We start from the raw sequence: 21,085 nt of genomic DNA on the forward strand, positions 1-21,085 counted from the left end.
TACTGATTTTATATCAATTTCTCTGAGGCTACACTTCACTGTCTTCTTGTGAATCCGAAATGGATCAAAACAACTTCTTTGTAGGAAAGAATACTTATCCAGAAACACTTTCATATGATGATAACAAACACTAAAGCTTCCTGGAACTGTACTTCTTGTGCCCACAGGGTGTATTCCAGATCTCCATAGCAACAAATCTTGGTCCGATTCATCCAGATCATACAGTACAAAGCGAATGCCACATTTTGTTCCATATGTTGTTTTATGAGATTCAGATGCTTGTGCTCTACCAATACTGCAACTTGTTTGAACAGAAGCACCACTAGTACACTTCTGCCTCCATACTGACTTTCCACAACAGTAATGACCAGTCTGACCTAGAATCTTAAAAACATGAGTAACCTGTAATTGTGGCTTGTTTCCTTTGTTGTTCCTGGCTAACAATGACTCATTCTGTCCCTGAAAACTACCATTGTTTAACTTTCTGTTGCCTAAAGGTTCCCAACAATTGCTGCAGCTTTATCTGAAATAAGCTGTCTGCATCATCACTATTACTTGCTAAATTGTTTTAAAAGAAATGTAACCAAATACATCTCTGTCAACATTTATTGTACACAAATGCCTTGCAATAACAAGTTGAAATTTTGCCACATATTATATTATGGTCTACTTATGCAGTGTATGAAATTTGGCTTGGATATCGCTTGTCACTTTTGTGCTACCACACTTAGAAAATCCATGTTTTTCAGGTAATTTTTCAAATTTTTGTGTGCATGTAACTCTGTTTGTATGACTGATATGGACAAGATGAATTCTGTGTGTGTTTAGGCCACATTAAGCTTACCACAAAAAAATGTATACCCTTTTTGAGTGAATTATATTTGGCATAGAGGGTACCTACAATATGTACCTTTCAACATATTACTTTTTTAAATCACATTTTGGAATTTTTTATTTTCCCTCAGAAATATGTTGCTGGTGTTTTGGTTCATAGAGTGTGTTCTCTAAGTGGATGTTACTGGGTTGTAAAAATTTCACTGGATTCTGTGGAATAGTTCCAAAGTTTTAAGACCTGATGTTGGGTCTGAATATAGATTGCCAGATGCGGGTTGCAATTTCCGGGTCATGCCACCTTCTTTCACAAGCCATAATTCTGGAACTAATTGCCAGGGGAACTTAAAATTTTGTACATGAGTGTTCCACACTTGGTAGCATTGGTGTGCTAAATTTCAGCCAAATCTGAGACTATCAGCTGGAACATTTTCTCAAATTGGTTGAATTGACATGGAATGAGCCAAAAACAGTTTACAAAAGCTGTTTTTTTCCCTGGTAGTAACTCTTGGTGTCACTCCACAGAATTAGATGTTCTCCTTTTTGCTGTAATCAAACACAGAACGTGTGTTAAAATGTCATGCTGTAGCATACAACATGGGGTCAAGAGGAATGTTTGACAGGAGTAGTCAGCTTCGGCCAGTGCTGCAAAGTGATGTTAATGGCTACTGTCGTGTAACTTTAACGTGAATATATTCACAGTATTGTTGTTAGCTGCTGAAGCCAACACAAAGAAAGACTGATTGTGGTGACAGGTTAATCTGTTGTGTAGCTTGAGGTATAGGTTAGGTTGGAAGGTAATAGTTTGATTGAGAGTTGGAGAAGCCAAAGAGTGATCTGTAGCTTTGCGTGAGGTCTAGGGTAGGTTGTAAGGCTACTGTTTAGTTGTGTGGGGACTGAAACAAATGTGATACTAAAAAACCTGGCCATGCTCACAGACTGATCTATAGTTTACTCTGTTTCAAAAGATTGCCAATAACATCACATTACAGTACCCGCATTGTTTATGGCATTTGTCACACATTTCCTATGTCACTGGTCTAAGCCAACAACTGGTGTCGAACATTCCTCTATAACCCAGCAAGTTTCTTTTTGTAACTGAGTAATTTGTGATATAATAATCTATGCCTGTTGATTAACATTCATGTCTGACTCAGACTGAAGAATTTTTGGCTAGAGTGTGCTTGAAAATTTGATTATGCTGATAAACTAGCTAGGTTGCAAGGTGGTGATATGGTAGTGAATTGGGGATGCCATTGAATGTGAACGCAAAATAAAGGCCATTAATTTTCTTTGTGAGGATCCACATCCTGTAGATACTTAGATTAGATTCAGTTTTTGCAGTTTTTGTTCCATAGACCCAAAAATGAGACGATTCTCATGGATGTGGAAAAAGTCAGAAAATATAACATAAAACATTTGAATATATTACTCACTACCCTGATCATGTGCCTGTCAGAATAGGTGAATACATTACAGTAAACTGAGTGTAAACGTTCTTTATTCAAATTGTGTGTTTTGACCATAGGCTAAGTCATTTTCAGGAATACGCAAGACGTCACATATTGGGATTATTGAATATTTTTACTCTACACATACAAAACCGGACATATCCCATAGTTATGTTGGGAATGAATCCACATAAATAAGTTACAGTGTCACATGTGGCACGTTGGTAACTGTAATCTTAAGTACTGCAGCTTGACAGCTCACAGCAGCTGTTGCAAAATAAAGGTTTTGCTAACAGACTGATCTGTAGTGCAGCATGTTAATGTTGGTGCCATATTTTGTGCACTTTTCATAATTGAAACTAAAACTGCAAGATAAATTCAGGAAACCAACCTTAGATAATTAAGAAGTCTCCAATGAGTATTTTGATGCATGTCATATAAAGTATGAAAAATCCAAGAGGGTCCACTACAGAACTTGTACTGTGTTTTTCATTGAATAAGATGATTAGTATCAAAATGTACATATTTCTTGTGTTTAGAGATAAAGGGGAGACATATTTTTGGATAGATAATAAATCAACATTTCAGAATAATGCTATTTTTAGCCATTTTGTTAGGTAATCAACTTATTTTGTTTACAGTTTTACTCATGTCTTGAAAATGAAGGACGAGTTCCCAATTATGAAGAACTGGTTGATGGTGTTGTGCTATATGAAGTACTTCTACAAATGTAAGTATGTCTCATTTTGGTATATAGAGGATGAACTTTGGAGAATTTTTCATTGACCAACTCTGCAGTGTCTTGTTAGTTCTTGAAACGGCACTAATGCCACACCTGCTTTTTGTTCTTATTTTCTTCATTATCTTTCTTTATTATGATTTTTTATCTTATTGTATTCCACCTGTTTTCAGACATGTAAATTGCTAGTAGTTCAAATCATTTTATTGATATGATTTCAAAGTACGTTAGGAAACCACAAAAAATTCGTTGCAGTTCACCTTTTTGTCAGCAGCCAGAATCGCTAAAAATGTGTTAATTTCTTTGTGAAAAGGGCGTCATTGGGGGTAATTAATAATAAAACTTACTTATATGCTTTGTGGAGCATTGTTGGCAGCGCTCTCTATAATGTGTGATGGGATTGCCCAGGGATATAATGATGGCTGGGTTCAGTTCATGAAAGAATAGTCTGCAAGAACATTCTTTATCAGTGACTTTAAGAATTACTCGTGTCTTAATCTAACCACAATTTGGTAATGTAAATACATTTGGAGAAAAAAAGACACTCACCAGTGTGTTGTAGAACTGTCACTCACTTACTGTGGTGGTGAAAATTTAAACTAATCTTTCATGTCTCAATTAACCTACATCCACATGATGCTCTGTATATTTTACAAAATGCTGAAGAGTAATAAACAAAGTCTTAATAACACAAACAACAAAAGTTTCAATTTTTATGCTAACAATACATTACCTTTTTCTTCACCTTTCGTAGGCTACTACAAAAATCCTTCCATTCACTACATGAAACTTATCAGCCTACTGGTATCTTCAGTAGACACAAAGTATAAATGTCTGTTGTGGTTCTATTCATAACGTACACCCTGATTCATTGTATGGCTACAATTAGGGGCCATTGCTGTTGGAGGTAAAGATCGTAATTTAGTTTAGTGGTTGTAAATCATTCAGTGTGCCACTGCACTGATGTCTTCTGAGTTGTTAATTAACTGTTCATTACTTGTCATTAATAAGTAGGAAAGTGAAGTAACAATAACTAATTGCACATATTTTCAGTAATTATTAATAATTCCTGATCACAACATTTGTGAATAGTGAAACTTATTGACAGATTAAAAGGAGAAAAAATACATATTGTGCAAGCCTGTCTCTGCACTCCTGTCTTGGACTTTTTTGTTATTGCTCTACCTTCTCCAGATGAAGCTGTGTCAATGTCTCTACTTTCAGCAAAGAAAGTGTAAACTGTTAATTTTTCCACACTTCTTACTTTCTGCAGTTTTTTTGTTTTGTAGAATATTGGACAAATATCACTGTGCACAGCACATGAGTCTGACTGTGGCTGTATATCTGTCTCACAATTGTACATCTGTTTCATTATCAGTTACAGTGGTGGATATTGATTTTGGTGGGCCACAGTTAAACCAGATGATAAATTCCAAGCACTGAGCATTCTTTGATTCAGACAATGTGATATCCACTGACAACTTTGTGAAATGAAATAGACTTCAAATAGGTGGAAGTAAATGTAAAACACACACCATGACAATGCAAAAAGCCTTCAGTAGGTGCTGTAACAAAACCGTATTGTAAGACCTCTTCCAAAAACTTTTATCAATTTTGAACAAATGTGCAGTTTGCCACTGGCACAGAAATTGTGGACCAGACAGATGTTGATACAAGAATTGAAACAGACAAATGTTAATTCTGCCACAAATATTCCCTCAAAAAAGTCAGCAGAAGTTGTTAGCATACAGTTGCCATACCACTAAAATGACTGAGCGATGTGGCACAATGGTTAGCACACTGGACTCGCATTCTGGAGGATGATGGTTCAAACCCACATTCAGCCATCCAGACTTATGTTTTCCGTGATTTCCCTAAATCACTTCAGACAAATACTGGGATCGTTCCTTTGAAAGGGCACGACTGACTTCTCTCCCCATCCTTCCCTAATCCAATGGGACCCTTGACCTTGCTGTTTGGTCGTCCCCCCACCCCCACCCCCCCCTCCCCCCAAATTAACCAACCAACCACTACAATGAATGATGTAAATGAAAAGCAGTTGAATTTGCTAAATCTTAAATTCCCAACTTCCAGTGAAATCCGTGGCTTATTACATACAATTATATGAGTTACTTCTTTTCATATCAAATTTACATAGAATCCACAGAATTTTACCAGTGATTGGAGAAGAGCAACAAAGGTAACAACTGACTTACAAAACTACCATCCTGTAACACTCACTTCTATTTGTTGCAAACATCTCGAACAAATGTTGACTTTGAACATAATGACTTACCTGGAATAAAATAACCTTATTCACAGCAGTGAGCATGGGTTCCATTAATGCCAGTTGTGCTATGTCAACTTGCACTCTGCACATGATATTTTGGAAGCTGTGGTTAGAGGAAGGAGCAGGTGGATTCAACTTTTAGTAGACTTTTAAATAGGTTTTACTTTAGTATCACACTGATGCTTAAAAGTACACATTATCTTCACGCTTCAATGGTGTCATACTTGGAACATACTTAGCACATCAGTGCACTACAGACAAATTTTTTGATTAGTGGAATATGTCAGTCTTAAATCTAGTGTCGTGCATGTGGACTGCTGAGTTGCTTTTGAAGAGAGTGGAGTTCTTTGTATTGAAACAGTTATGAGAAAAATGTGTTGAGAAGCAGTGAGCAGTGGTAAGTATTCCCAGCTGGCTAAGTGGTTTGCATCAAGAGACTGTTAGACCAACTCAACTAATGATTCTAATCACTCTTTACTGAGCAAGAAAAGAGTTACCACAAGAGACAATTCCATATGGCATGATAGAATGCAAAATAAGCTTTCTTTGTGACCGTTTGGCCTCCAGAAATAGAGTGTACTCTTAATGCAAGTGCAGCTTTCTTCACAGTTTGAAGTAAGTAATGTTTCCAGTGTAGGCATGATGGACGTGGTAGAATTATGGGCAAATTTTAAACACATTGTAACTCATGCATTGGACAAGTATGTGCCGAAAATGTGGGTTACGGACAGAAAAGACCCACCATGGTTTAACAGTGCAATTCGGAGAATGCTCAGGAAGCAAAGGCAGTTGCACTCGTGGTACAAGAAAGATCGGGAGAATGAGGACAGGCAAAAGTTAGTAGAGATTCGTGCTGATGTAAAAAGAGCGATGCGCGAAGTATTCAACCACTACCACCATCATACCTTAGCAAAAGATCTTGCTGAAAACCCAAGGAAATTCTGGTCTTACGTAAAATTGGTAAGCGGGTTGAAGGCTTCCATCCAGGCACTCACTGATCAGTCTGGCCTGGCAACGGAAGACGGCAAAACGAAAGCTGAAATTTCTAATTTAGGATTTGAGAAATCTTTCACACAGGAGGATAGTACAAACATACTGCCGTTTGAGTCTTGTACAGATTCCTGTATGGAGGACATAGTGATAGACATCCCTGGGGTTGTGAAGCAGCTGAATGGGTTGAAAATAAATAAATCGCCAGGTCCTGATGGGATTCCAATTCAGTTTTACAGAGTACTCTACTGCATTGGCTCCTTATTTAGCTTGCATTTATCGTGAATCTCTTGCCCAACGTAAAGTACCGAGCGAATGGAAAAAGTGCAGGTGATGCCTGTATATAAGAAGGGTAGAAGGATGGATCCTCAAAATTACAGACCAATATCCTTAACATCGGTTTGTTGCAGGATTCTTGAACATATTCTCAGTTCATATATAATGAATTTCCTTGAGACAGAGAAGTTACTGTCCATGCATCAGCATGGCTTTAGAAAGCATCGCTCCTGCGAAACGCAACTCGCCCTTTTTTCACATGATATCTTGCGAACCATGGATGAAGGGTATCAGATGGATGCCATATTCCTTGACTTCCGGAAAGTGTTTGACTCGGTGCCCCACTGCAGACTCCTAACTAAGGTACGAGCATATGGGATTGGTTCCCAAGTATGTGAGTGGCTCGAAGACTTCGTAAGTAATAGAACCCAGTACGTTGTCCTCAATGGTGAGTGTTCGTCGTAGGTGAGGGTATCATCTGGAGTGCCCCAGGGAGGTGTGGTAGGTCCGCTGTTGTTTTCTATCTACATAAATGATCTTTTGGAAGGGTGGATAGCAATGTGCGGCTGATGATGCTGTGGTGTACGGGAAGGTGTCGGCGTTGAGTGACTGTAGGAGGATACAAGATGACGTGGACACGATTTGTGATTGGTGTAAAGAATGGCAGCTAACTCTAAATATAGATAAATGTAAATTAATGCAGATGAATAGGAAAAAGAATCCTGTAATGTTTGAATACTCCATTAGTAGTGTAGCGCTTGAGACAGTCACGTCGATGAAATATTTGGGCGTAACATTGCAGAGCCTATATAAGGCAACAAGTGTGTGATGCAGTTGTTAGATTGGTTGCTGCTGCTACAATGGCAGGTTATCAAGATTTAAGTGGGTTTGACCGTGGTGTTATAGTCGGCGCATGAACGATGGGACACAGCATCTCCAAGCTAGCGATGGAGTGGGGAGTTTCCATACAACCATTTCACAAGTGTACCATGAATATGAGGAATTCGGTAAAATATCAAATCTTGCCTTCAATAAATGTCAGTGTGCAGACCATTCAACGAAACATCATCGAAATGGGCTTTTGGAGCTGAAGGCCCACTCTTATACCCTTGATGACTGCACAACACAAAGCTTTATGCCTCGCCTGGGCCCGTCAACACTGACATTGGACTGGAAACATGTTGCCTGGTCAGACAAGTCTCGTTCCAAATTGTACCTAGTGGATGGACATGTACGGGTATGGAGACAACCTCATGAATCCAAGGACCCTGCATGTCAGTGGGGAGACTGTTCAAGCTGGTGGAAGTTCTGTAATGGTGTGGGGCATGTGCAGTTGGAGTGATATGGGACCCCTGATGTGGTTAGATACGACTCTGACAGTGACACGTGCATAAGCATCCTGTCTGATCACTTGCATCCATTCACGCCCATCATGAATTCCAGCGCACTTGGGCAATTCCATCAGGACAATGCAACATCCCTCATGCCCAGAATTGCTACAGAGTGGCTGCAGGAACACTCTTCTGTGTTTAAACACTTCCACTACCCACCAAACTCCTCAGAGATGAAGCATATCTGGGATGCCTTGTAATGTGCTGTTCAGAAGAGTACTGCACCTCCTCGTACTCTTACAGGTGTTTGAACAGCCCTGCGGGATCCATGGTGTCAATTCCCGTGAGCAGTACTTCAGACATTAGTCAAGGTCATGCCATGTTGTGTTGTGCCACTTCTGCGTGCTTGCGGGGGCCCTACATGATATTAGGCCGGTATATCAGTTTCTTTGGCTCTTCAGTGTATGACTGCCATTATAGGTTGATTGTAGCATAGACCAAGATATACATTCATCATTCCAGTTACCTACTTGTATGTGTTATTTCCAATTTTGGTGAAAATTCTGATTTTGTGGTTGAATCTAACCTAATAGAACAAAATACTAGTGAACTTTATGTATGAACCATAGCAAATTGTGAACAAGCATTCTGATTGGCTAATGGCTGCTGGCAACTGATGCACAGTTTGTTGCATTCACTTCCCATCTTTCAACACATGAACTATACCAACATTATTTCAACACAGTAGCTGCCGACACTGTAAGTGCACTTTTACCAAATGTCTTGTGGGTTTTTGTGGCTAGTTAGTTAATTAGTAACATGTTCCATGGATTTTCAACAATAAATCATAATAATGTGGAACAAGTCGTTATAGATTCACATTGCAAATTATTTTGTACATATGGTTACATTCTGAACATTTCTATTTTTTTTATTAAAAGGAGGAAAAATACATACAGATGTGAGTTAGTAATTTCTGTCCACCGCCTTTTACACATTACAATAATAGAAATTCTTCTATGGAGTTGTCAAATAGAAAGTTTCACAGTTTGTTATCAAATTTTACTTTGCTATATCTCAGACTTATTATATCACTGGGTAAATGATTAAAAATTTTTGTTGCAGCATTGTGCACCCCTTTTTGTGCTAAAGACAACCTTAATGGGGAGTAATGAATGCCATTTTTCCTTCTGGTATTGTAATTATGTACCTCATTGTTTCTCTAGAACTGTAGTGGATTATTTACACAAACTTCACGAGGCAATAAATATAATGTGAAGCAGTAGTCAGAAACCCCAACTCCTTAAACAGATGTCTATGAGATGGTCTTGGGTGAGCACCACATATTATTCTTACAGCACATTTTTGTGCAATGAAGTCTCTCTCTCTTAAAGATGAGTTACCCCAGAACATTATACCTTACGACATTATTGAATGGAAATATGCAAAATATATCAGCTTACTGATTGGTCTCTCCCCAAGACTTGCAATGATTCTGAGCACAGATGTGGGTGAACTAAATTGTTTTAGGAGTTCTAAAATGTAGTTTTTCCAGTTTAAATTTTCTTCAATATGGATCCCTAAAAACTTTGAAGTTTCCACCGTATTTAATATTTCCTCACCATATGTTACACTTATCATTGGTGTAGTACTTCTAGACATGCAAAACTGAATATGTTAGATCTTTCTAAAATTGACGGTGAGACTATTTGCAGAGAACCAATCAATGATACCTTTAAGAACTTTGTTTACCATTTCTTTTGCTTGGATTGATAACAATACTAGTGTCATCTGCAACAAGAACTTATTGTGCTTGTTTTATACTAGACAGAAGATTGTTTACATATATGAGTAACAGTAATGGACCGAAGATTGAACCTTGGGGAACCCCATATGTGATTTCTCCCCATCAGAATTATGTCCCTGGACTTGAATTACTAAGTACAACTTTCTGCATTCTTTTGGTTGGATATGACATTATCCATTGGTTGCCTATACAATCAATCCCATAAAATGTTACTTTATCTAGGCAAGTACTGTGATTCACACAGTCAAGTGCCTTAGTGAGGTCACAGAAAATACGAACTGGTGCTGTTTGATTATTTAATGCATGTAAAATCTGATGGGTGAACAAGTAAGCTGCATTCTCAGTAGAGCAACCCTTCTGAAACCCAAATTGTGATTTGCTAGGGATATTGCTAAGGTGGGATACTATTGTAGAATACATCACTATCTCAAAAATTTTTGAGAACGATGTCAGCAGTGAAACAGGTCGGTAATTATTGACATCTCTCTTATCAACTTTCTTAAAGGGGGGTTTTGTAATGGCATATTTCAGCCTCTCTGAAAAGATGCCTTGAGTTAGTGATGCAGTACATACTTCAAATAAGACTGGGCGTATCACATGGGAACAAATTTTTCATACTGTATTGGAAACACCATCGAAACTGGATGAGCTTTTATTTTTGAGAGAATGTATAATTTTCTTAATTTCAGAAGGAGAAGTTGGTGATATATTCATATGATTGAATTTTATGAGACTTAACATTTTCAACATAATGCTGTGATTTCGTCCTTGGACTGTTTGTCCCTAAACTTTTTACTATGTTTAAGAAATGATTGTTTAATGCATTTGCTATGTGTGACTCATCATTTGTAGCCCTTCCATTCAGTTCAATAGTGCTGTTGTGTTGTTCTGTGGCTGGTTGTCTTGTCTCTTGCTATACTTCATTCCATATTGCTTTAAGTCTGTTGTTGGAAGTACTGATTTCTGACATTATGTGCATGTTATTTGATTTTTTTAATAACCTTTCTTAGCAATTGTGAGATTTTTTTGTAGTGTGAAACTACTGCAGGTTCTTACCAGAAGATACATTTCCTGTTTATTTTCACACGATACCTTAATATCTCTTGTAATTGATGGTTGTTTACCTGGCTGTTTAGTGTCCTTTCTGATTAGCTTATGCGGAAAGCTGTTTGCAAATAATATGAATTTATCATGGAGTAGATAAATTACATCCCAGATTGTCTCCTGTAAACTATTCTTAAAAACATTCGTCCTGGAACATTAATTATTCTAACTGATTTCCACTGAGAAGTATCCATACTGTAAGGCATTATGTTATTTTCATAACTAACTATGCATCATGAACAGAGAGAGCATTTGTTACTGAGTAAACAGTTATTTTCTTACTTTTGAACTTCGTCTTTATCCACCCATATTGTAAAGATAACTACTGAGACCAAATTGTAGGATCCAAATAAGGTTTCCAGATCATTTTCTGTACCAGAATCCTTTAGAAAATCTATGTTGAAGTCACCACATAGTATTAACTGCTTGCTGCTGTCTGACAGATAGCACCATAAGGAATCCAAATTCCTCATAAAAAGTTCAAAATTTCCCAATGGGGATTTATATACAGTTATAATTAAAAGTGAACTATTTTTCAGCATTAATTCACAAGTGCACAGTTCTATGTGCTGATCACAATGTTTTTGAACTTGTGTTCTGTCTTAATATATGTAACAACTCCTCCTTTTCCTGTGTTATTTCTGTTGTGACTCGCCAATCTTTGAAAGTGCTGCCGCACAGTTACGCTCGTCCTCTACATGCGGCGCTGTCTGCCAGCCATGCAGCAGCAGTGCCACCTGAGTGGCCAGCCAGCCAGTGGCCGCTAGACTCGAACTCAGTTATGATTTGACTGTTAAAGTGTACACACGTCGTACTCTGTTTACTTGATCTGTAACTTTCATGTATTGCGTCTTCCTTGAAATATATTTGTTCAACTTGAAGTCGCGGGCGCAGACTATATGTACCTGGCGCGCCAACGTCCGAGGGCTTCCCCGCGGTCATTTCCGGTGCAGTTCTCCTCTTGCTACCTGCGACGGTCGTTCGCTGCAGTACGGGAAGCCAGGATCCATTTACCTTAAGGATTTCCTATTTCTTGTTCAAACTGTTCGCGTGTTTTTGTATTTCTACAGCTTCTCAGAACAAGCACGTGTGATAGTGCTTTTCTACAGCCAGAACTTCCGTGTCGGCGAATTTTATTGCGTGGTCGGTCTCATTCAGAGCGTGCTCTGCCACGGCCGATTTCTCCACCTGCCCCAACCTGCAATGTCGCTTATGCTCATTGTTCCTGGTGTTAATGGATCGTCCAGTCATTCCGACATGTGCATGATATACAGTATATTCCCAACATTGCAAGTGGATCTCTTTTCTCCTTCGCCTATCTAAGACACTGTAGAAATACAAAAAGATGCGAACAGTTTGAACAAGAAAGAGGAAAGCCTTAAGGTAAATGGATCCTGGCTTCCCGTACTGCAGCGAATGACCGTCGCAGGTAGCAAGAGGAGAACCGCACCGGAAATGACCGCGGAGAAGCCCTCGGATGTTGGCGCGCTAGGTACATATAGTCTCCGCCCGCGAGCTCGGCTCCAGTTCACCACCGGCAATGGAGGGTGAAGCTTTGACAATTACAGCCACTCGTGCTGGCGAAACGTCAGAAAAATCATTAGATGAACGTCGGCCGAAGAACCCGAGACAGAAGCCAATAGGCAGTTTGTCAACAAGTGACCACGAAAGCCTTAACAATTTTGTATTTTGGTTTTGATAATTTCTTCGATTTATGAAAAACTGTGATTTTTGGTAATTAATTTTTATTTATGCATTTTTGCAGTGACCCTGAACCTGTACATCATGGTGTTGTGCCTAGTGTGGGCAGTGCCGTGCAGAGAATTAGAAACTTGGATATTATCATTAGGAACATCAAGACACTCTATGAGGTAACAAAATATTTAATTTCTATTAAATGCTGTGTAGTATCTCCATCATATTACCTCTTTTATTGATATATAGATTAATTTAACTTTTATTTGAAATACATCATATTTCATTTAAGCATGAAAAAAGTGAATGCTATACAAAATTGAAAACAATAGTTAAATGCTATTCAGAGTTATTCATTAGCAATAGTTAATTTTATTTAAGTGAAATATTCCTGTTTTCAGTTAACAACTGAGCAGCAAGTAGTTGAAAAATAGAAAGTGGCATGAAGTTGCCAAAGTAGAAAGGTCTGTAAGGAAGTAGGCAGGAGAAATGTCTGTTTTGAATGTAGGCAAGGAAGAGAAAAAAAAAACCTATCACAAAACAAATTGAAGCACGAGTCCAGTGACAGTGGATACAGTCCTAATAGCAAAACAGATATTGTCCAAGATATTGACAGTTTGTTATAAAAAATGCCCTGACATCACTGTAGGACACTGCTATATGTAAACACTGAAGTGGCATCTGGCCTTTTATCAGCTCGCTTGGCTGGCTCATGTTGTACACTGCAACAGTATCCCCGACAGACATTGTACAATTACACAGATTGATGATATATTTTCTCTATCAGCCTCTGGATGAGCTACTAGTTCCCTTTGTCTTGGAGCTGAAAATGTTCCGGTTGAGGTGAGGAAGGGTACCTCAAATTTGATGTTTCAGACCTGGTGCCCACTGAGTGGAGTAGTTAGTTTGTTGTCAGCTGCTGGTTGACTGTCTTATGATGTGGACCATCGCCTGAAGGGAGGCTGAAGTATACTGGCTGAGTGGGAGAGCTGGTGGCATCTGGCCCAGATGATAGGAACACAACTGATTCTGGTGTTGTCCCAGTTGGCCCTGGGATGTCGCAACCATCGCTAGGTGATAGCTGTGACTAGCCATGACAACTCTTTTGATCTGTTCTAGTGTGGCCCTAAATTTGTATGTCCTCACTTGAATGTCAACTTTGGACAGTGTGGTGTTATCCCCTTAGTCTGTTGGCAGAAACAGCAGAATGAGGAGTGTACGGTGAGGGCAGCAGTGAAGTGGCTCATCCAGGCAATGGCCATGAGTGTTGCTCGAAAATTATTTCAAGCTTCTTTACAAGTGACCTCACACAACTGTTTACGCATTTAAATTTTAAAAACACATAAAGACAGCTGCTGTAAATTTTGGTTCATTCTCAGTTAGAAGGATATGGGGTGTTCCTTCAAGGGGAGAGATGTTTAGTGAATTCATCATAGTGTTGACTGACGGTAAGCTGTACCTTGACACATGAGAAATGGGGGTGTGAATTTATTACAGTGAGTCATATGGCTTCCAAAAGAGATCCAGCAAAATCAAATGTTCTGTAGATTTTGTTGACTCTAGCCATGTGGATAATATTTGGGGACACAAATGCAGTGTTACAAAGCAGTTGCAATAACAAGCATACATATTTCATTTTCAAATGTGAAAATGTCTTTTTTAGCTTGCAATTGGTGGTGTTTTGCAAAATATTGACAAAGCCAAGGATGTCATGCTGTCAATAGCATTACTGGTCAACCTTGTTGTGTATAAATGTTGTGCTTTGTGGAGAAGTGGATCTTGCCTTATAGTTGTTGATACATCATGAGATATGTTGCAGGAATTCTTCTGAGGTTTGGATGACATGATAAAATATTTGGGAGCATACAGTTTCTCTCCTATCAAATACTGGATCAGGTCCCATAGACAATCTAGGTAATGCATCTGCATTTTTCATGTGAATATTGTTGAGATGGGCCGTAACAACTGAAATATTGAAAATTTTACAAATAGAAAGTATTTTGCAGGAACTAGTGTGCACAGTTTACATAAAATATGTCCATCTTATGTAAACAGATGTACTACTGTGTGCTGTGTTTTTGTAATGTAACAAGCATCTATGAATGATATATTTGTGGGCATGGCCATTTGCACGAGGTGCTTTATATTTTTAAATATTTTCGATGTGACAGACCTTTTATAATGTGCTTATTTTCATCCACGTGTCAACTTGGCATGAGCTCCAATGTAAAATGAACATGCTTCATAACAAAAAGACTCTTTTAAGACCTGAAGATGACAGCAAAGCCTATCAAAACCGGTTATGTTAAATAAAGAAATATTTATGCAATCTTGGCTGCTAAATATTTTTATTGAACAACAAAGAAACACAGTCCAAAGAATTACACAGTTTGTAATGAAAGGAACACTGACATCAGAACTGTTATAGATAAAGAGGAAGTGGCTTAAAACAGGCTATGGCCAGCCTTTTAACTGCCCTGGTAGCTGCCTCACATGGCACCTTGCCACAGATCTTAAGCAAGGCCACTGACAGTGTTTCTGTTAGACATTGTAGCAGATTGATGATATCTTTTACATATTCACATCTGATGGGTCTATTAAAGTGTAATTAGTCTATTACACAGATACATTTGTTCCATGTTCTAGGCTGATATGGCTGGTACTTGGTTATTGTCAAATAGTGTGCAATGCAAAGGTAGATCATCCAGTTACTGGATGCACTGTACACTGCAACATTCATTTTGAAATCTTATATTCGAGCCATCTGGGTGCTCCCTCATTACATCCTGTGTATACTTGGTAGGTGGATGCGCTCTCTCCATTGCATAGTTACTCCACTAGCTCACCTGGATTAGGTTTTCACTAACTGAACATTCTATCTGAATCTACTACTGCTAACTGTCCCCTGCTTCACTGTACCTATTTGCACCCATGTCACTTAAATTTACATCCACTGTTTAGTCAAAAAGTGACAAACATAATTTTATAACATTGCTTTTTTAATGCTTGATTTCATTACTTCCTTTCTCTTTATTGTTTACGCGTAAATGCTTCATACACTGATAAATCAGCTTTTTAATGCTTAGTTTCATTGCTTCCTTTCTCTTTATTCTTTATGTTCAAATGTTTCATACACTGATAAACCAAAATATTATGACTAGTGCCCAGTGCAAATCTGAATGCCTCTTGCTGATGTTGCAGGAACACACTGTGGTGATGACAGCTTACACAGAGGTGACAAAAGTCATGGGATACCTACTTTTGTCCAGCATAGTGCAGAAAATGGACATGACATAGGCTCAATAAGTCACTGGAAGCCCCCTGTAGAAATATTGAGTGGTGCTGCCTCTATAGCCATCCATAACTGCGAAAGTGTTGCCAGTACAGGATTTTATGCCTGAACTGACCTCTCGATTATGTCCCATAAATGTTCGATGGGTTTCATGTCGGGCGATCACAATGACCAAATGATTCGCTCGAATTGTCCAGAATGTTCTTCACACCAGACTTAACAATTGTTGCCCAGTGACATGGCACATTATCATCCACAAAAATTAAGCCCATGAATGTCTGTAAATAGTCTCCAAGTAGCCGAACAGAATTATTTCCAGCAATGATCGGTTCAGTTGGACCAGAGGACCCCATCCATTCCATGTAAATACAGCCCACACCATTATGGAGCCACCGCCAGCTTGCACTGTGCCTTGTTGACAATTTCGATCTATGACTGTGTGGGGCCTGCACCACACTTGAACCCTACCATCAGCTCTTTTCAACTGAAATCGGGATCCATCTGACCAGGCCACAATTTTCCAGTCATCTAGGGTTCATCCAATATGCTCATGAGCCCAGAAGAGGTGCTGCAGGAGATGTCATGCTGTCAGCAGAGGCACTCGTGTCGATCATATGCTGCCATAGCCCATTAATGCCAAATTTTGCCACACAACCAATGGGTAACTTCATCATATGTCACACATTGATTTCTGTGGTTATTTCACACTGTGTTGCTTGTCTGTTAGCACGGACAGTGCTATGCAAATGCCGCTGCTCCCAATCGGTAAGTGAAGGCCGCCCAGCCCCTGCATTGCCCATGGTGAGAGGTAATGCCTGAAATTTGGTATTCTCTGCGTGCTCTTGATACTTTGGATCTCAGGATATTGAATTCTCTAACAATTTCTGAAATGCAATGTTCCAGACATCTAGCTCCAAACTATTATTCTGTGTTTAAAGTCTGTTCATTCCCTTTGTGCAGCCATAATCATGTCAGAAACCTTTTCACTTGAATCACCTGAGTACAAATGACAGATCTGCCAATGCACTGCCCTTTTGTACGTTGTGTACGCAATCCTGTCACTGTCAGTGTCTGTGCATATCACTGTCCCATGACTTTTGTCACCTCAGTGTATAAGCAGTGCAGAGATGAATGGACAATCATTCTAGCAATGACACAGGCTGTAGTTGGGAAGTCCATTGACATAAGTGAATTTGACAAAGGGTGGATTTTTATGACTGGGAATGAGCACCTCGTAGATGGTAAAGCTGGTAGGCTGCTATTGTGAACATTTGTGGAAAGTGATTGAAAGCTGATGAAACCATGAGTAGGTATCACCTTCTCACAGAACATGGAGGTCGGTGACTTGCCAACTCAGTAAGCAAGATAGGCAATGATTTGTTACCTATCTGATGACAGAGTACAAATATGGTGCAAGCACAAGTGTTTCAGAGTACACTGTTCAGCACACATTGTTGAACATCTGGTTCCCATGTTGAATCAATAGATTGTAAATTAAAATTGTAGTAGGCATGGTATCATCAAGACTGGACTGCAAATTATGATTGTAGAGGGCAAGGTATCATCAAGATTGGACCGTGGATCAATAGAAATGTGTCGCCTGGTTGGATGAATCGTGCTTCTTGTTACACTAAGGTGCGCGTCGTGTATCTTGGCGGCCGAGTTTAGGTTCGTTCTGCGTATTTGACGTCACAAATCACAGTCAGCCAATGAACAGAGAACGACGTTGCCAGATCTCGACTGCAGTGCAGAGCACGGACGAGTGTCTTCAATTTTAGAAACGTTCAGTCATAAATGAAGTAATTGAACAAAAGCAATGTCTTGATAGCAGACTTTCTTTTATAGAAAGTTTGGAAAAAGCATTCTTTACACCAATTGCTTCATATTCTATTAATTAATTAAACCAAACAAACAATAAGCCTCCTAATTCAGGCGATAGCAAGGAAAGGTGTTTGTATCAGTCTCACGAACCGCTTTTTCGCAATAAAGAACAGCGGTAATTGTTTATTTCCTATTGTACTTCGACGCAACGTGAGTAATTCATAGTCATCCCAACAGTGTTTGTCGGTATTTTGCAAACGTTTAGAGTGCTCCAGGAGATGCCAGAAATGAGTAGCTGCGTTGGCGTAATGGTTAAGGTGTTGGGCTGCTAATCGGAAGATTCTGAGTTCAAGGCTTGTTGCATACTAAATATTTTATTTATTTAAAAACAATAGCGAAGTGTCTTACTTAATGAATTTTATTCGTTTGAATGTAATGTTTTGAAATTTCCTGTGCTTCATTATAATCATAATAAGTTTTCAGTTTTTGTAATTTTCTCCTCCAATATTTCTTTTCACAGCAATTAAAAACAACGAAAAGGCACACATACAATATTCATGTTATCTGTTTTGTTTCTATATCGCCTCTTCCGCAGTTGCTGTTTTACTATTCATATTGAGATATATTCTTTTGCGGCAGTATTAAAAGTATTATTTAGAGCAGAATTTCGGCTCGTACGTTGCCGAGCTATTTGATTGTCTGACGGAATTCTTTGCTTCGCTGCTTTGGCAACATCATATTCAATGGTTTCGTCGACTGATCTATGTTTTGGCAAGTATTTGCTGTCCGTTGTGACAAAAACAAAATGTTTGCGCACTGTGCCTCACTGGCAGTATATTTTAGTTTTATGTTTTATTAGGTCCAAAATTCAGTTTTGTGTACTTCGCCAACTTCGTTTTAATCAGAACGTTTTAGAAAAAAGCGAAATGACTCTGGTATAAAGAAAGTTTTGTTACAGTTGCTAAAGATAGAATATTTCCCAATTTATAAACACTGTTTATGTTATAAAGGGTGTTCATTTTATGGGGACATTGAAATCTCTTGAAAACAACACACAGAGCCAAAAGAAATCATAATGGAAATTAGTTCCTCCCGGAAGGGGACATCCAATTATAACAAATTTGACTACAAATTCGTCGAATTTGGTATCATTGGATGTCCTCCTCTGAGACAAAAAAAATTTAGTTATAAATTTGTTTGATCCGATGTGTAGATTTGCGGATATTTCAATGTCTCCAATTAAAATGAACACTCTGTATAGTTGGAACCATGAACGACTGCGGTCGATTTAAGGCTCGTTCTACGCACCTGACGTCACGCATCCGCTGACAGCCAATGAGTGTTCAGTAGTTTTCTGAACGGTCTGCTGGGAATGTCTTGGCGAGTGCGAGTGTTAAATGTGATTGTAGTTATTCTTTGGAGAATTTTTATCGCATTTGTTGCAAGTTGTCATGGCTGATAATGGTGGTAAGCGACAAACTCTCCATAAACAGGCGAGGGACATAATTTACTGGATTCACGCGTTTTTCAAGCGCGAAGCAGAAAATGGTGGACCTATCACGGATGTCGCCAGATCTCAGGAACGCACTGCAGAAGCGACAGGCGTTAGCTTGAGAACCGTTCAGCGGATTGCCAATGAAGGAAAGTTATCTACGGAGACCTGTGGAAGCCCACTTTTCAGATCGCCAGGGAAATATCGCACTCGTGAGAGGACTGTACCTAATTTAGATAATTTCGACAAAGATGTTCTAAGACGAGAAGTGCTCAACATGTACAACACAGGCGAATTTCCTACTGTAAAAAAAATCACTGTGAAAATGCGTGAAACCATAAATTTTAAAGGTATCATGACTTCAATGAATAGAATACTTAAAAACATTGGATTCAAATATGTACATACAAATGACGGAAGAAAGTTTTTAATGGAACGTAGTGATATCGCTGCTTCAAGGGCACAGTTCTTAAGACGTATTATTGAAGTAAGAAAATCAGGGAATAAGAACATTTTTTTCTTGGACGAAACATGGGTGAACCAAAATCACACAAGGAAAGCGTGTTGGAAAATGAGTGATGGTTCGGGTGGGTTTAAAGTACCAGTTGGTAAAGGTGGATGAATAATTGTGCTTCACGCTGGTTCTGCTTCTGGATTCATTCCAGAAAGCAAATTAGTGTTCCGGGCAAAAAAGAGAAATTCAGGGGATTATCATTCCGAAATGAACTCTGAGACATTTAAATTGTGGTTTAGGAATCAGTTTCTCCCTTACTTGCCTGCAAACTCGGTGATTGTAATGGACAATGCGAGTTATCACTCTGTTGTTGTTGACAAGACACCCACAACAAGTACAAAAAAAGCCGATATCATGTTATGGCTTGCAAGTAAAAATATTCCACATACTGCCAACCAAACTCGTGCTGAAATGTTGAATCTTGTAGTGCTTCATAAGCCTCGCACAAAAGTTTATGAAATCGATTGTATTGCACAGGAACATGGACACACAGTTTTGCGTTTGCCACCGTACCATTGCCAATACAATCCGATAGAGTTAATTTGGGCACAAGTGAAAGGGTATGTCGCAGAACGAAACGTGACATTTAAAATTGCCGATACAGAAAGGCTTCTGCACGAAGCACTTGACAGAATTACTTCTTCAGCATGGGCTGAATGTGTTCGGCATGCACAAAGGCTACAGGAGGAGGACATGGACAGGGAAATTGTAATTGACAATCTGCTTGAACCCATCGTCATAACTCTAAGACCTGATGATTCGGACTGCGACACTGACTACAGCGATGCAGAAGACTATCGCAGCGATTGACAACAATGAAGGGTAAGGCACATACACAATAATACTCATGTTCTCTTTCTTGTTTTTGTTCCACAGTTGCAATTTTACCAATGGTATTGAAATATATTCCTCTTCTGCAACTGTAATAAGCGTCTTATTTAGACCAGACGCGTTTTTCTCTTTTGAAGCATCTTCATTGGACAGCATTTTGTCTCCTCCATTGCCAAGTCACCTTTCGTAGTTTTGTGCTGAGGTAACACAATATTCAACGTTTGTGTCGGCCGATCAGTGTTTTAGCAAATAAATGCTTTTTGTGTGTGCCACACACAAAAATTATATTTGACATAGCTCAGAGCACGATACACAGTATATTCAAGTCCTAATGTTTTTGTAAGTCCACAGTTTTGTTTAACGTATTTTGTGTACTTCCTTTTGATTGATTGAAGTGCTTTAAAATAAAGTAAAACGCGCCCGGTGTAAATAAAACTTTTATTACAGTCGCGAAAGACGGAATATTTCTCAATATTACATACGACACCAATCTGGTACTTAAATTAAATGAGATGTTGTTATACAGTAAATTTTATATGAAATTTAGGTATCTTGTCCACATTTCATTCTCAACATTGTGGTAACTACAATCGAACATACGGAAAGTATACGCTATGAACT

At 38.8% G+C, this 21,085-nt stretch overlaps 1 protein-coding gene across 1 annotated transcript in view; it reads left to right on the forward strand.

Moving 5' to 3' along the window:
* Positions 1–21,085, forward strand: part of LOC126469717 (protein Daple) — a 195,271-nt gene that overhangs the window by 5,883 nt on the left and 168,303 nt on the right. Inside the window, exons 2-3 of the mRNA XM_050096907.1 lie at positions 2,924–3,012; positions 12,585–12,690. Of these exons, the coding sequence (XP_049952864.1) occupies positions 2,924–3,012; positions 12,585–12,690 (195 nt within the window). The remainder of the gene's footprint in view (positions 1–2,923; positions 3,013–12,584; positions 12,691–21,085) is intronic.

Source organism: Schistocerca serialis, chromosome 3 (genome assembly GCF_023864345.2).
Source record: "Schistocerca serialis cubense isolate TAMUIC-IGC-003099 chromosome 3, iqSchSeri2.2, whole genome shotgun sequence".
NCBI classification, from domain to species: Eukaryota; Metazoa; Arthropoda; class Insecta; order Orthoptera; family Acrididae; genus Schistocerca; species Schistocerca serialis.